This window comes from Ascaphus truei, chromosome 5 (genome assembly GCF_040206685.1).
Source record: "Ascaphus truei isolate aAscTru1 chromosome 5, aAscTru1.hap1, whole genome shotgun sequence".
In the NCBI taxonomy this organism is placed as follows: domain Eukaryota; kingdom Metazoa; phylum Chordata; class Amphibia; order Anura; family Ascaphidae; genus Ascaphus; species Ascaphus truei.
Window position 1 is genome coordinate 296480545 of NC_134487.1, and position 17542 is coordinate 296498086.

The 17542-nt window shown below is 45.6% G+C and overlaps 1 protein-coding gene across 3 annotated transcripts in view; it reads right to left on the minus strand.

The window, feature by feature from the left end:
- The window catches only part of EFCAB6 (EF-hand calcium binding domain 6), a 164172-nt gene that overhangs the window by 77900 nt on the left and 68730 nt on the right, over positions 1 to 17542 (minus strand). For all 3 annotated transcript variants that reach the window (XM_075602791.1, XM_075602790.1, XM_075602789.1), the window contains exons 8-11: positions 16936 to 17063; positions 14079 to 14227; positions 4058 to 4168; positions 3715 to 3835 (exon numbers count right to left, since the gene is read on the minus strand). In XM_075602791.1, the coding sequence (XP_075458906.1) occupies positions 3715 to 3835; positions 4058 to 4168; positions 14079 to 14227; positions 16936 to 17063 (509 nt within the window). The remainder of the gene's footprint in view (positions 1 to 3714; positions 3836 to 4057; positions 4169 to 14078; positions 14228 to 16935; positions 17064 to 17542) is intronic.

A 17542-nucleotide genomic window follows, 5' to 3' on the forward strand; every position in this document is an offset into this window, starting at 1 on the left:
TGCTGCTGCTGCTGGGACCTGCTGCTGCTGCTGCTGAGGCCCACGCTGCGCTGTGTGTCCCATGTCTTGGAGAGGGCCCACTGCCGTGCGGAGACCCCACTGCTGCCACGTGTGACCCGGTGAGTGTGTGAGTGACAGACTGAGTGTCTGTGAGTGTGCCTGTGTGTCTGTCAGTGTGCCTGTGTGTCTGTGAGTGTGCCTGTGTGTCTGTGAGTGTGCCTGTCAGTGTGCCTGTGTGCCTGTGTGTGTGTGTGTGTCTGTCAGTGTGCCTGTGTGTCTGTCAGTGTGCCTGTGTGTTTGTCAGTGTGCCTGTGAGTGTGCCTGTGTGCCTGTGTGTCTGTGAGTGTGCCTGTGTGTCTGTGAGTGTGCCTGTGTGTCTGTGAGTGTGCCTGTGTGTCTGTGAGTGTGCCTGTGTGTCTGTGAGTGTGCCTGTCAGTGTGCCTGTGTGTGTGTGTGTGTCTGTCAGTGTGCCTGTGTGTCTGTGAGTGTGCCTGTGTGCCTGTGTGTCTGTGAGTGTGCCTGTGTGTCTGTGAGTGTGCCTGTGAGTGTGCCTGTGTGCCTGTGTGTCTGTGAGTGTGCCTGTGTGTCTGTGAGTGTGCCTGTGTGTCTGTGAGTGTGCCTGTGTGTCTGTGAGTGTGCCTGTGTGTCTGTGAGTGTGCCTGTGTGCCTGTGAGTGTGCCTGTGTGTCTGTGAGTGTGCCTGTGTGTCTGTCAGTGTGCCTATGTGTCTGTGAGTGTGTCTGTCAGTGTGCCTGTGTGTCTGTGAGTGTGCCTGTGTGTCTGTGAGTGTGCCTGTGTGCCTGTGTGCCTGTGTGTCTGTGAGTGTGCCTGTGTGTCTGTGAGTGTGCCTGTGTGTCTGTGAGTGTGCCTGTGTGTCTGTCAGTGTGCCTGTGTGTCTGTGAGTGTGCCTGTGTGTCTGTCAGTGTGTCTGTGTGTCTGTCAGTGTGCCTGTGTGTCTGTGAGTGTGCCTGTGTGTCTGTGAGTGTGCCTGTGTGTCTGTGAGTGTGCCTGTGTGCCTGTGTGTCTGTGAGTGTGCCTGTGTCTGTGAGTGTGCCTGTGTGTCTGTGAGTGTGCCTGTGTGTCTGTGAGTGTGTCTGTGTGTCTGTGAGTGTGCCTGTGTGTCTGTCTGTCTGTGTGTCTGTGTGTCTGTGTGTGTGCCAGTCTGTGTGCCTATCTGTGTGTGTGTGTCTGTGTGTGTGTGTCTGTGTGTGTGTGTGTGAGTGAGTGTCTCTGAGTGTGTGTCTGTGAGTCTTCTGCGTGAGTGTGTCTCTGCGTGAGTGTCTGCGTGAGTGTGTCTCTGCGTGTCTGTGAGAGTGAGTGTGTGTCTGTGAGTGTCACCCTCTCCCTATGTCGCCCTCGCCTTCTCCCTGTCGCCCTCGCCCTCTCTCTGTCTTTGTCTCTCATTCTCTCTGTGTGTGTTCTGTGTCTCTCTTTTTCTGTGTGTCTCTCTTTTTCTGTGTGTGTCTCTCTTTTTCTGTGTGTGTCTCTCTTTTTCTGTGTGTGTCTCTCTTTTTCTGTGTGTGTCTCTCTTTTTCTGTGTGTGTCTCTCTTTTTCTGTGTGTGTCTCTCTTTTTCTTTTTTGTCTCTCTCTCTCTGTGTGTGTCTCTCTTTTTCTGTGTGTGTCTCTCTCTCTCTGTCTGTCTCTCTCTGTCTGTCTCTCTCTGTGTGTCTCTCTCTGTCTGTCTCTCTCTGTCTGTCTCTCTCTGTCTGTCTCTCTCTGTCTGTCTCTCTCTGTCTGTCTCTCTCTATCTGTCTCTCTCTCTCTATCTGTCTCTCTGGCCGAGTCCATAGAAGGACAGGCCGCGCTGAGCCTTGCGGACGCTCCGCGCTGAGCCCCTGCATACTCAATGAGGATGCCTTTAGAGGGGGCTCACGCGAGCGTCCGCAGGCGTGCTGAGGCGCTGGAGTTTTCAGCCGACAGCCAAGCTGTTTTTCAGAGCACTGTCGGCTGAAAACATCCAATCAGCGCGGAGCAGCGTCAACGTCACGGCGCCATGACGTCTCTTTATCTGTCTCTATCTGTCTCTCTCTGTCTCTCTCTCTGTCTCTCTCCCACTCTCTCTCTCTGTCTCTCCCACTCTCTCTCTCTGTCTCTCCCACTCTCTCTCTCTGTCTCTCCCACTCTCTCTCTCTGTCTCTCCCACTCTCTCTCTCTGTCTCTCCCACTCTCTCTCTGTCTCTTCCACTCTCTCTCTCTGTCACTCTCTCTCTCTGTCACTCTCTCTCTCTGTCACTCTCTCTCTCTGTCACTCTCTCTCTCTCTGTCACTCTCTCTCTCTGTCACTCTCTCTCTCTGTCACTCTCTCTCTCTGTCACTCTCTCTCTCTGTCACTCTCTCTCTCTCCCACTCTCTCTCCCTCTCTCTCCCACTCTCTCTCTCTCCCACTCTCTCTCTCTCCCACTCTCTCTCTCTCTCCCACTCTCTCTCTCTCTCCCACTCCCTCTCTCTCCCACTCTCTCTCTCTCTCCCACTCTCTCTCTCTCTCCCACTCTCTCTCTCTCTCCCTCTCTCTCTCTCCCACTCTCTCTCTCTCCCACTCTCTCTCTCTCCCACTCTCTCTCTCCCACTCTCTCTCTCTCCCTCTCTCTCTCTCTCCCACTCTCTCTCTCTCCCACTCTCTCTCTCTCTCACTCTCACTCTCTCCCACACTCTCTCTCTCTCCCCCACACACTCTCGCTCTCTCCCCCACACACTCTCACACTATGGATCTGGATATCTTAACTGCCCTATACTACACTGAAATAACCTATACTGCTTACTTCCAGATCTGACTCAAGCTTCACACGGAAGACATCGAACCCCCCCTAACCCAGAAGACAGGTAACGAACACTTCCCCTCCAATGTATAACATTGCGGGAATGAGGGTACCTGGACTTTGAGGGTCTGCGGATCAGGTAAGATCCCAGACGGGATTGCTGCTTGAAATATTGTGAAGCGGGGGCATCCAGACACTAGTTAAGGGGTGCAGGAAACTAGTCATTCACATCTGGCTTTTTTTTTCTAGATTTGACATTTATACACACACACACACACACACACACACACACACACACACACACACACACACACACACACACACACACACACACACACACACACACACACACACACACCAAGGACTAATTGTAGTATAATGTAATACAATAAATAAACTAATATCAAAAACGAATGTTCTTACTAGGAATTTATTCAATTTATGGCTTTTTTTAAAATGCGTGGCTGGGGGCGGGACTAGAGGCGGGGTTGGGGGCGGGACTAGGGGCGGGACTAGGTGGCGAGTAGATTTTTTGGTTCGGCGAGTAGATTTTTGGGTGATTTGTCAAGCACTGTATATATATATATATATATATATATATATATACATACACATACACACATAAATAAAGAATATATGTATGTAATACATAGTCCTGAAATAGCATTGCACTTAAGATCCCATGAGAGTAAGATATTTTAATTCTGAAACAAAACACTAGAACATAATAAAAAATAATAGTCAAATGCCTGAATCTGCCAAATAAATAAAACAATGTTGTTTATCCGTTACTCTTTGTCTCAAAGGCTGTGGGCCCTTGCAGGTGTTGTAGTTAAGGCATTAGCAAACTCTACAATCCAAGAACCCTCTCCTGGCACAAAAGAAAACAACACACTGTATATCTTGCCAATTAAAGATACAAAGGTTTGCAGTTTGTCAGTCAATAATGTGCACTTACATCATCCAGCACAAGGAACGCCTGCTTAAGAGATGGGTACGCCTCCTGAATGTGTCTGTGGAGTTTATGAAGGATATGATCACTTGAAAACTCTTTGCTTGCTCCTTTTGCTGGATTCACCCTACAGCAAAAGTGGGAACAATGTTTAAACACAACACCTTCTCCAATGTTGACTAAACTACAGAAGGATAGAGAGTGAGACGTCGGAACGTCTCCAATACATCTAAGATGCTGCACTTTTTTCAGACATGAAGACACACAACTCTGCATCAACCAGAGCTATTTTAATATTAAATAACTGATCAGTTCTTAGCAGAGAAGAACATGGAAATGTGCCCGTTACCTATGGTTTGACCTAGTAGGTTTGGTTTGTCCATTCTCAATCATTACAGGGTCGTGAAATTGCTTTAATAACTGCTCCCATGGTATTTTATCGGTGACTGTGACTCTGAACCTAGGAAGAATACAGTACAATTAAATAGGTGACCGCTTCGGATGAACATGTGGAATTAATTATACGATAGAGGCCATTTAGATTTTAAAATATAAAATTCTTTTCGACAGAGATGGAAAATTCTTAACAATCGCGGTCCTTTCAAGTGTTATTAAACTGCTCTAATGCTGCAGCATCCTGTGCCGAATATTGGTTTTGGTGTTTCTAATGTTTAGTTATTTTGTATTCACAGTGTCTTCTTTCTTCAAAAGTAAGTTTTTCATTTATTTGCAGGCTTTTCATAATCCTTTAGGCTAGTGGTGGCCAACTCCAGTCCTCGAGAGCCACCAGCAGGTCGCATTTTTAGGATATCCCTGCTTCAGCACAGGTGGCTCAATCAGTGACCCAGTCACTGAGCCACCTGTGAAGAAGCAGGGATATCCTCAAAAACCTGAGCTGTTGGTGGCTCTTGAGGACTCAAGTTGGCCCACCGCTGACTTAGAGGATTCTCCTTACTCAAATCTCTTTTAAACACATTTCTTTTTTTAATGGAAGTGCGTGGGAAACTGAATGGGTCAATATTGTATGTCAACAATACCACAAACATGAGAGTGTAGTATTATTGTGTAAATATCCAACGTACGCAATTACGCATAGTAATATAACTATTAAGAAATGGAATCGGTATGTATGAATATGTCAACAAATTGATGTAATGAATGAGTTTATTCTGCACCACAGAATTGGAAGTTTTGCACCAGTGATTTAGCCAGGAGACTTTGGTATTGTTATAATAATAACAATTTTAGTTCATATAGCATTTTTCTCCAATAGGACTCAAACCGCTTCACAATTACAGTATAGTGCGCGGTAGGCAGCACATAGGAATTATCGTAACATCCCATAGAATCATCTTAACATTATCATAATGCCAAACGTCAAAATAGTGACACTCACAAGCATAGAATGAATGATTGTTGGCAGAACACATAGGTCAGACCCCATCTCCATAATATACTGTATGTTGCACACTACAATCCACAGACATAGTATTATACCTGCAAATGTATCATTTTTATCATAAAGTCACATTTTCTGTTCTGCATAAAAACAAATCACTAGCACGCCATACTATGCACACGTAACTTTCATCAAATTAACACTGCCACATTGCCACTGCAATCTACTTTTCACAGACACTTTCCTTCTCCCTGGGGAGAACAACAGCTGCAAAGAAGATGGAAATTGGAAAGTTTTTCAATTAAGCGCTTCAGTTCAACAGCAAATTTGTTTTAAGCTTTACCCTGTTGTTTACAGAAGACAGTGCCGTGCTCTTATAACTAATAATCTTTCAATCATGTCACATGAGACGAGCAGAAAATCAGATTTACCTGTTGAATGCACAAAACAATAAGATTTTGTTTTGGTGTCCAACATCTGCTGACATTTCCCGTGCAGCCCCCATGCAAGCAGAAAAGCTCAGGCTTTACCATATCAGAAGTATAGAAGCATGTGTGGTTCCCCTCTGCGTGTTTATTTGTGTATGTGTGAGTGCGATTGGGCTTCGCACTATATATACTGTATCCGTGTGTATGCGTGCTGACAAAATGTATCAGTGCCTTTGTGTCTGTCAGTGTGAATTTGTTCAGTGGGCTTAGAGCACCAATCCCCCTCCAATGCTTAAGGCCTCGGTCCCGCTGCGCTCGTTGGCGCGGGCGGCAATGTAGCGAGTTCCCCACCAGCAGGGGAATCCTCGCGAGCCGGTCCCGGTCCCCTCTGGCGGCACAGCTGACTACACGCTGTGGCGCGTCAGCCGCTGGAGACACCAGAGAATGGTGTTTCCTAGCGTTGACGCGTGACGTGTGTGGCTGTGAGCCAATGGGGAGGGGAGGGGAGGCTTCGGGAGGAGGAGAGGCTTCGGGGAGCGGGGAGGAGTGTGGCGTGAAAGCAGGTGAGTGCCTGTCTGTGTGTGTGTCCCTGTCTGTGTGTGTATGTGTGTGCCCGAGTGCGTGAGTGCCTGCCTCTGTCTGTGTGTGTGTGTGTGTGTGTGTGTATGAGTGCGTGAGTGCCTGCCTGTGTGTGTGTGTATGAGTGCGTGAGTGCCTGCCTGTGTGTGTGTGTGTGTGCGCGTGTGTGCGTGTGTGTGCCTGCGTGTGTGTGTTTAAACTTACCTTTCCAGCTCCAGCCCGAGTCCGTGGAGGGAGGGGGGGGAGAGTAGCGGGTCTCTCCGCTCAAGCCACGCCCCCCCTCCCTGTCAAACCGCCCACCACCCGCCCACCTCCCGCTCCGGCTCCCGCTCCCTACAGACCGCATATCGCGGTCTGTGTATCTCAGCGCACCGCCTGTCAGCAGTGCGGGTGCGCTGACTCTGGGAGCGGGGCCTTAGCCTAACACTGGTGCTCCCAGCTCTGGAGAAACCTCGGTGATGGCAAATGTAACGTTTCAATTGTTGCCATGGTGTGGCCCAAAACTACAAATATGGCCCCTGGGGGTCACCATTAGAAGACCGTGTACAGTGGTCCCGCGGCTTTTTATTGGCCGCTGGACCAGGCAGCCATACTGTTCTTTAGGGGAAATGTTTTTACCCATGAGATTTAAGGTTTAATTTTCTGCAACCAGAGGGGTCCCTGGTTGAGCTCCCCAGAGCTACTAAGGTAAAAACAAATATACTCCCCCCCTTAAAAACAAAACAAAAAAAACACAGCACAAAATGCTGCTTTAACCCATTGAATGCTGAAGTGCTGCACCATCTGAGTGCCACGGCCCCTCTGGCGCTGTGACCGTTTATTTTAAGTCGCCACCCTTCATTTCTCAGTGTAGATCTGGGATGGCCAACGCCAGTCCTCAAGGGCCACCAACAGGCCAGGTATTAGTGATATCCCTGCTTCAGCACAGGTGTCTCAATCACTGGAAACAATTAAGATGCGTTTGTAGCTTATCATTGCTAAAAGATTCTGCATTGCATTTAAAATAGAAAAATGTGAATTTACCATTGCATTGAGACTGGCCGGTAATTGTGAGAACACTGTCATTGTAAATGGAAACTGTAGTAGCAATTTGGTATTTCATTGAAATTGTTAACCACTTTTTTTTTTTAGGAACATTAATTGAACTACTGATAAAATTGATTGTATGCCTCAGAAATGTGATCATTTAATTAGGAATTCCTTATGGAAATAAAGCTGAGAAACATCGCTTGCAATCTCTGGCAGAGAAAGGGTTAAACAAATGAATATAGCGTATTGCGTTATACAAAACACTTCAATAAAAGTGTAACAATTTAATTAGAGTAGAGCGTGAGATAGAAAAACGAACATGCCTCTTGATCTTTACCTTTTGATCTTCTTGCTATCTGTTCAGTGTTAACTGCCTATTCCCAAAGCCTTTTTCTGCCTTCTTAAGTACGTGTGTATGTGTGTGACGGAAGGGGTCGCTGGCTGACCTAGTGGGGAGAAATACCAGCTATTTACCCCTATAAAACCGTGCAACTTGACTGTCCTAGTAATATTTCATCCAGCCAAATGTCTTTAATATCTGGGGAAAAACTGGGAATGTGTAAATCAGGCCTGCACAACTCGTAAAGTGAGAAGGGCCGAACTGCTCCAAGGAAAAAAAATCTGGGCCGCACGGGTAAAATCATCTCTCCTCCAGCACCTATCATCATCATCATCATCATCATCATCATATATCTCCCCCAGCACCCCTCATCATCATCCTCATATCTCCCCCAGAACCCCTCACTATCAACCTTTGCGATACTCCCCATCTATCTCTCATACCCCCATCTCTCCCCCTCACCCACACACATAATACTCTTTCTCCACATCAAACAATACCCCCCTGCACACCACAAACATCCCAAACCCCCTGCACCTCACATCCTTCTCCCCCTGTGCACCTCACATCATTCTCCCCCTGTGCACCTCACATCATTCTCCCCCCTGCACCTCACATCATTCTCCCACCCTGCACCTCACATCACTCTCCCCCCCTGCAACTCACATCACTCTCCCCCCTGCACCTCACATCACTCTCCCCCCCTGCACCCCTCCCTGCACCTCACATCACTCTCCCCCCCTTGCACCTCCAATCACCCTCCCCTGCACCTCCAATCACCCTCCCCTGCACCTCCAATCACCCTCCCCTGCACCTCCAATGACCCCCCTGCACCTCCAATGACCCCCCCCCTGCACCTCCTATGACACCCCTGCACCTTCAATGACCCCCACTTTCACCTCCAATGACCCCCCTGTACCTCCAATCACCCCCTAAACCTCCAATCACCCCCTGCACCTCACTTCATTCTCCCCCCCTGCACCTCACATCATTCTCCCCCCCTTCACCTCACATCACTTTCCCCCCCTGCACCTCACATCACTCTCCCCCCCTGCACCTCACATCACTCTCCCCCCCTGCACCTCACATCACTCTCCCCCCTGCACCTCACATCACTCTCCCCCCTGAACCTCACATCACTCTCTCCCCTGCACCTCACATCACTCTCACCCCTTGCACCTCAATCACCCTCCCCTGCACCTCCAATCACCTCCCCTGCACCTCCAATCACCCTCCCTTGCACCTCCAATGACCCCCCCTTCACCTCCAATGATCCCCCCTTCACCTCCAATGACCCCCCCCTGCCACCTCCTATGCCCCCCCTTCACCTCCAATGACCCCCACTGCACCTCCAATGACCCCCCCTTCACCTCCAATGACCCCCCTTCACCTCCAATGACCCCCCCTTCACCTCCAATGACCCCCCCCTGCACCTCCAATCACCCCCTTGCACCTCACATCACCTCCCCTGCACATCACCCCCCCTTCACCTACCCCCCTGCACCTCACCCCCCCTTTCACATCACCTCCCTTGCACATCACCCCCCCCCCTTCACCTCACCCCCCCTGCACCTCACCCCCCCCTGCACCTCACCCCCCCCCTTCACATCACCCCCCCCTTCACCTCCCTTCACCTCACTCCCCTGCACCTCACCCCCCTGCACCTCACCTCAATGCACCTCACATCACCCCCCCCCCCCTTCACATCACCCCCCTGCACATATCCACATTGGGAGCAGGGGGGGGGAGCGGCCGCAGAAGAGCTCAGCTGGCTGTTACTTCCCCCTCCGTCCCACGTTGCGAGCGAGGGGGGGGGGGAGCAGGGAGGGGGGGAGCGGGCCCTGCACATTCATGTCGGGACCACGGGGAATCGCCGCCATTTAAAAAAAAAATGTATTTATTTATTAAACTGTCGCCCGGCCGGAGTCAACGCGGGCTGCACAGAGAGGCCAGATGGGCCGTATGTTGTGCAGGCCTGGTGAAAATTGTCTGTAAGAATGTATTTCAAAGCATGTATTCTTTTCTTTGTGACAATCTTTTCCCCAATCAACATTGTTCTGTGATGTGATTTGGGCTAGCTGCGTGTAATGCTATGTCCTGTCTTTTACATAATTACCTTATGTCTGTATTTATTCCTGGGTTAGCAAATTCCTCCCAGTTTAGCTCATTGGTAATTGTGTGGTGATGGAATTAACATGCAAGAAAGTAAATGAGATATTCCACTGTTACTGTCATTTCTAGGGAGAAAGACTAAGTAATTCACTCAGTTGAAGCTCTCCATAGAAACAGATCAGAACAAAGGTAGGGGATTAGATAAATGAATCAGTTATCAGGTCTGAGCCCCAGGCACTGTTTTCTCTTCGCTGGCTGCCTTTGTTCAATAGCCACCAAGGGTTATATAAGGGGTGCTGCTGGACAGTGCATTAGGTTACCCCTGAGAAGGAGAGGACCATCTGAGAGACTAGCATTTCCTTCACCGAGTCTGCCGTGACGTCATCAGCAAGTACCGTTCAGGCCGCCGGTCAGGTGACCGCCCTCCGCGTCTGCGGGTATTGGGTTGGCGGTGAAGAGCACAGATCACGAGCAGAGACACCCTGACTTCAGCCAGGAGAAGCAGGTATATCATACTGGGAAGACCCGCAGAGGCGTTACTATCTACTACAAGGACTTACACGTGAGTGTCCCATATCCCAACCTCATAGTGCTCGCGGCGAGCCGGTTGGGGGGAATGATTATATGTTTCTTCATATTACACTAAGGTTGTGTATAGCCTGGGTCTAGAAGATTTACTTTATCTTTCACCAGCAGGACTATGCTATATTCTGAGCGCCTGGAGGGTTAATCAGATGATTCACCCGTTTGTATAGCATCTGAGAGACTAACAGAGGGAGTTCACCTCTGGGAAGGAGTGTATAGTTGGACTGTGACCACCTGGAGATTCATGTCAGAGTGGCTGCTGTGTGCAGCACTCTGATATCCTGAAGCAGAGAAGCGGACAGGAGAAACACATTGGAAGTGGGTCCTTGCACCTAGGAAAGGTAGATTTCATCCCCCAGCCCTGTGTGTATATTTTTGTATTTTGTAGTGCTGTCTGTTTCCGAGGATTTCTCCAAAATAAACCTCATTTTATTTCACTTACTGTGTTTTGCCCTGTGACTGATTCCTGGTCTACCGTGACAATATGTAACCCTCTCTGCCGGGCTTCTAGGGAGAATACCTCGCTGTACTGCGTGTTGCTACACCGCAGGGGTTACTTTGACTCAGAAGCTGGAGTAAGGCGGCTGGGTGATGAAGTAGCAAGATTGTAGAATAATGGGCGCCAGGGACTTTTGGTCATACCAGAGTCTTTCATTGACATCCCTAGGCACGGCGATCATTCACATTTCCAGACGTTGTACAGTTTTATATTAAACATGCAGGATTACGGTTTCTTCCATCAGCGCCCACTCTAACCACTATTATGGAGGTATATTAACTTAGTTTCTTTCTTGTGTTGGGCCTGCCTCCCCCTTGTTGCTTCAGGATAACCCACTGGGCCCATTTGGGAATTCTGGAGGGTTCTTTATAAGTGACCACTAGACATTTGGCCTGTTTGGGACCGGCCACTTCCTTACAGACTGATAGGAATGTTAATGCAGATCCGCCGTTAGAGCTGATCCGCCGACACCCGGGAGCCCTCTTGACTTGAGGCCCTCTGGCGTGCCAGTTTCCTATTCGTTAGCTATGTTGGACTCCTTTAGACTTCTGCTAGGATCCTAACAGGGCCACCGTCTCTATCTACAACAAAATAAAATAGGGGGCCTGGTCAGTAATATCACTTTAAGAGCATCCCTATCTACTCTCCCGAGGCTCCACTTTTCTTACCCTCCAGGAACCTAACCTTCTCGAAATTTCCCCTTCTCTAATATACCCTCCGTGACATCATGATCCCATGGCAACACAGAATGGGGCCCGATACACTCCAACCTTCTAGTAAACCTTTAGGAGGCAGGATACATGTGTCTTTATTTATATAGTGCCAATCAGTAATACACCTGACATAATGATATAATACATAAAAGGGACTAAGTGCTTCAGACATAAAACCTAGGAAAAGGCGCCCCTGACCCGAGGAGCTTACAATGTAACTGGTAAGTAGGGAGAACTTACAGAGACAGTAGAAGGGTGTTCTGGTACGTGTGTCTGCAAGGGGTCAAGGTCAATGCATATGAGATGTATAGTACTAGCCAACTGAGCTACTCATATGCTTTGTTAAAGAGGTGGGTTTTAAGGTGGGTCTTAAAGGTGGAGGGAGAGTGTACCCGCCGGATATTGAGGGGAAGGACATTCCAGAGGTGTGGGGCAGTAAGTGAGAAAGGGTTTAGGCGGGACAGGGCTTAAGATACAAAAGGGCGAGAGAGAAGACATCCTTGAGCAGAACGCAAGAGTCAGGGATGGTGTATAGCGAGAAATTAGGGCTGGTATAAGAAGGGGCTGAACAGTGAAAAGCCTTAAAAGAGAGGAGGAGAATTTTGTAAGTAATACAGGATTTAATACGAAGCCTGGAGAGGGATTTCAGCAGGAGAGACGCTTTAAGAGAGAGTAAAGTGATTCTAGCAGCAGCGTTTAGAATAGATTGTAGGGGAGACAGGGGAGCGGCAGGAAGGCCGGACAGTAGAAGGTTACAATAGTCAAGACGGGAGAGAATGAGAGCCCGTGTTAGAGTTTTAGCAGTAGAGCGACAGAAGAAGGGGCGAATCTTTGCAATGTTACGGAGGTAAAAAGGACAGGTTTTAGCTACCTTGTGAATGTGAGAGGAGTATGGAGTACCTGTCTCCCTAAGTAAACTATATAATAGCAATTTCTTCTATCATTCTTCTTAGATTAAATGCTGCTCCAGTTTCTTCTCCTATTTTGTTAGTGTATCCTATCCACTAGTATAATTTTATTCACATTTTAATCTCCCAATTAAATCATTTAGTAAATTATCAAGATAAACAGTAATAATAATTTCCTTGTAGAGGAGGAATTAAGTCAGAAGATGCCATTTACATTGAAGCACTGTTTTCCAACGAGTTTCTGGGAGAAACTGAACTATTTTACAGATTCAAGCATATGACATTTTCCTAAACAGGTTGTTGAAATGGCAGGAATTTGAATGATATATAGCACCTCCTGTTATACTATCATTGTATTATTATGTCTCCTGCATTCCTTACCCTTTACTTCATTGTATAACTCACAACTGTAGGAATGAGAGAAATGAAGCATTAACATATCCTAACATGAAACATATATTAACATTAGATAAAAGCATAAGAAAATAATGCTTATCATCTTATCTTGGCTACGGCAATAGGTATATACACAGACTTATGAGTAACATCTACGATATATAGGATACTATCAGATAAAGGAAAAAGAACGATATTAACCATATCGTTTGATACGGTAACATAAACGATAACATAAAACGTAGATATAAGATAAACCGGCACACAAATAATTAGTCAACATAAGGTAGAGGTTACAGTTTGTGTTATGCTTCTGCAAAAGTTTATGAAAAACCCCTACGGTGATCAGCTAGATGGGACAAAATACTTAATAAAACAAAAGAGCACAATGATGCAACAAGCTATCTACAATGTAACTGATATCACATCAAGCATATGATATGTATGTAACTGGTGGTTTATCAGAAAATAATTAGTCCCCCCACAAAAAAAGTGTGTGTGCCGAGCATGCGCATTTGAAGTGAAACTTTTGTCTTTTGTCCCTATTTTGTCACAGAAATTGTATTTGTAATGGTGATGTTTTTAATTAAAAATAAAAACACAATTTCAATGCCAAAACGCAAAGAAGTTTGACATAGAATGCGTGTTTTAGCTATTTGCACTTCTATATTTATAGTAACTGTGAATTCCTTGTGTGTGTGTGTCTGTGTCTTTATGTCTGTCTGTGTGCGCGCGTCTGTGTGTCAGTCGGTTGTGTGTGTGTCAGTCAGTGTGTGTGTGTGTGTGTGTGTGTGTGTGTGTGTGTGTGTGTGTGTGTGTGTGTGTGTGTGTGCCTGTCAGTCAGTCGGTCAGTGTGTATGTGTCAGTCAGTGTCTTTCCTCTCCCTCCCCCGACGTCACTGAGGGCCTCTTCTGCCAGCAGTGACGTCACTTCCCTTATGGAATTTTGTTACAACACAAGGGATTTTTCGTATCAGAACTCTGTAGGTGCCAGCAAACACGTTTCACTTAAAAAATCTCGCGCCCCCCAGTCTGCGCACCCCTGGTTTAGACTTTCTACTAGACACAGAACTAGGCTCCGCTTTCCGACAATGATCTATCGAAAAAACGTGAGTGGCTGCCCAGGGAGTTAAACGTTTATTTCGACCTCAATATTATTTTACGGTACAATAATATACCGTATAAATCATCTTAAAAAGAAAAAAGTCAATGATCGATAGAGAAAACCAATCAAAGATTTAAAAAAAGAAAGTAATTGTGAAGTGGGAATACATTGGAAAATTAAGCTAGTATCACAGATGTATGCCCCCCTCCAACATAAAGGGGTTAATCCATCTTTCATGACATTTGAAAACACTCCAGAGAAAACATAAGGGGTCTTACCTGCTCATTAACTCATGAAACGTTCCATTTGATAATGGGAAAATAAAGTTATTAATGACTGACTTTAAGGCATCCACAGTCACATATCCAACCTGAGCTATATCAAATGCTCTGAAGGCCTTTACAAGGTTCGGGTAAGCAGTGCACATCTGTAACAAACGCATTATACAAGGCTTTGTTCAGCGGGGCTTATGAAATACAAAAAAAATACATGGTTTATTACTTTATTTTGTATTTAGCTTTCACCGTGCACATTTCTTCATATGTTTGATAAGGTAATTGATCAACTTTGCAGTCAACTAAATTGAAACCAAACTAAACTAATGAGATTCAAGTGACAAAGTTTGCACTGTGGTATAACTAACAGTTCTACAAAGAGGGATGTAAAAATACTGGGTTCATTTGTATGTTCAGTGTACTTCTATGCTACCCGCTCTTGCATTTTTGTTCCAAAACAAAAAGTATGCAAGGGTAGAATATCCGAGAAGAAAATGATTCCATAGATCGTAACGCACATAATGGCACTTAACGCTGACAGGTCTATTAGATTTCAAAGCTAGACATAAGTGCTACATTTCGGTTTATTCCCAAATCAAAAATATATTTCAAAGCTCTTTGTCGATCTCAACAAGGGTTACCATAAATGTCCCTTTTTAACAACCATAACTTGTATTCCTTCATACTGTATTCATTCCGTTTCATCCAAAGTAAATGCTTCACATCTATAATGCAGATGTGTGCACTCAATAGCAACTCCGGTGAAACGCTTGCTCAATTATAAAGGCATCGGGATAGTATTAATGTTATCCAATAAACTGAGGCAAGGGGATATGGGATAAAATATACTAAGTGGTGCTAAGCGGCTTTACGATTCTGGACCATAAGGTATCTTATGACTTAGCACCAATGGGCCTTGGTGCTTTGCCCAAGTCTAGAATATGGCTTTTATCGCCACATTTAAACAAACAGTTGATTGTTACTTTTGGTTTCTTATTTATCTTATGGCAGATGGTTTTGAATGAGAAATTAGTTTAAATGTAATTGAATGCACATTCCCGTTACAATATCTTTTCTTTTTTTTTTTTGTGCAGTCACACAATAAATTCAAATGAATAAAGAAATCCCTCTTTTTTTATATGGGCATAAACAAGTTAAATGTTTTACCATTTCTCTAGCTGCAATATTGTGTACAATCTCCTGCAGCCATGGTAACAAGTTATTGTTCAGCATGATGAAACCCATATTGTTCTCCAATCTGTCATCGTGTTATGCACTTGAACAAAAAAGACACATTTTTTTTTTGTCTGCACAGATATAATGGAGTTAATGAAAAAGTGAACCTTTTTCTGGTTTCTGCTTTGAAAGCATCTCTGATATCAGAAGGATAGGAGAGAACTCGTGTACAAGATAACAACACAAAAAGCAAATGAAACTGTTTTGATTGGATAGAATAGCCCTGCAAGGTACTGTATGCTGGCACTTTGTATACATTACAAAAAAAATGTATTGGTTGAACACAACTGCTTGAAACCAAATGTCTTCATTGGTTAATAGGCAAAGTGTATGCATGAAGTGAGCAGGTGTGGCCGATTTACTCTTCCCGTCCTAGGCTCAGACTAACTGAATGAGAGGGTACCAATCAACTAACAATCTCAACACTTAAATGTTATTGGACTACAGGCAGTCCTCGGTAATCCGACACAATGCGTTACTCAAAATGGCGTTAGATAGCGACACGTTGTAAAGCGAAACACGTTTTCCCATAGGAACACTGTTTAAATGAAAGGTTCCGTTCCTGAAGGCATTTTTAATGCTAAAATACACAAAATATTTTACGCAGACAATAAGATATGCAGCATACACATAAATTATATAGTGCATATACTGTATTATATATATATAATATAACATAATATATAATATAAAAATATAATATATTATATAGTATAATATAGTATAATATATATATTATATACACAAACAACGTTGCAAAGCGTCGTAAGAGCGTTGGATAAGCCGTTTTGGCGTTGTAAAAATGAACATAGGTATGCATTGCATAGCGTTGGATAAGCCATTCGTTGTAAAACGAAGCGTTGTAAAACGAGGACTGCCTGTATTATTGTTATTACGATTTGTGTTCACATTGTTCTATATGTAACCCCTTCTTTTTATTTCTTAGACTTTTGACTATTGCCGAGTTGGGAGTCCCTATAGATAACAATGGGCCACGCGTGGCCTACAGTAAGACAGCGGGAGAAAATGCAGACACAGTATATGAATGGCACAACGGGTTTACTGTACCCTTCATAACTTGGGCAACATGTGATCGTCAGTAGAGGATCCCCACATATAAACAAAAACATGTACAGGTGTACGGCAGTGTCAGTGGTGCGTTAGCTACGTAATTCTGTGTATACTGGCTTTGTGATGGTGCCAGAACACCATGGGAGCTCTTTGTGTACTAACTGTTTGCAGGCCTGTACTTCGCAAACGGTGCTTCATACCACTGTGCTTTGTAGCTGTTGAGGGTCCCCTCCGATGGCGCTCACATCCGGTCTCCAACTCACAGCTCCTGCTGCCACGTGCACATGTGCCCACTCTCCAACCCTCAACCAAACTTGATAGTACTCAGGTCCGGACAAATCTGCCCTCAACATGGCCACCCCCCTTTTTAAAGGCTCCTCTCCCTCTTAGGCCCGCCTCTTCCACAGCAGTTATCATTGGCTGCTCTCATGTCCATTAGCACTCACATGCCCATAGCACATTGACGAGGAACCTGCCAGGGGCAGTGCGAGTGTGTGAATTTTATTACACAGGGGGTTACTTCTACATTAAAGTTATATGTAAACAGGTTTACCTTTTTCCTAAAGGCTGTTTCCAGTTCATCTATTGTGCAGTCCTCAGAAGTAAATCTCTTCGTTGAGCTTGGGGGTCTCCAACTTTTCCGTTTTTGTTGCTCTAACTGAACAGCCTCCCAGTTCAACGCTTTAAAAAACAACAACAACAACATGAGACCATTCACAAAACCCAACATTATTTTGAAATACGAATACCTTATTCTATATAACCTGAGGCGGTCGTTTTTGCGATGTTTTCCGACGTAAATACCCACTGAAGTCAATGGGAATCGTCAGCTGAAAATGGCCAAACTGCGGCTTTGAGCTATATAGGATTACCCCAGGTCACACGTCTCTCCATGATAGCACCACAGAAACCAGCAGTCACTACATTGGCATTAATGCTCACGAAACCTCCTGCTTGATTTAATCCATTGTTCTAATAGTCAGATTTATTGAATGAGGCGGAATCTTTATTTCAGCTTTTACTGTATCACCCTAAAGTAGAGATGCACAAAATCAAGTGGGCAAAAACCACAACCAAAAACCAACCCGGCTTGGAGAAATACTACACCTGCTTTTCCTCCCAGCTTCTCCCCAACAGTTTCTCTCCTCCCGTTAATCCCC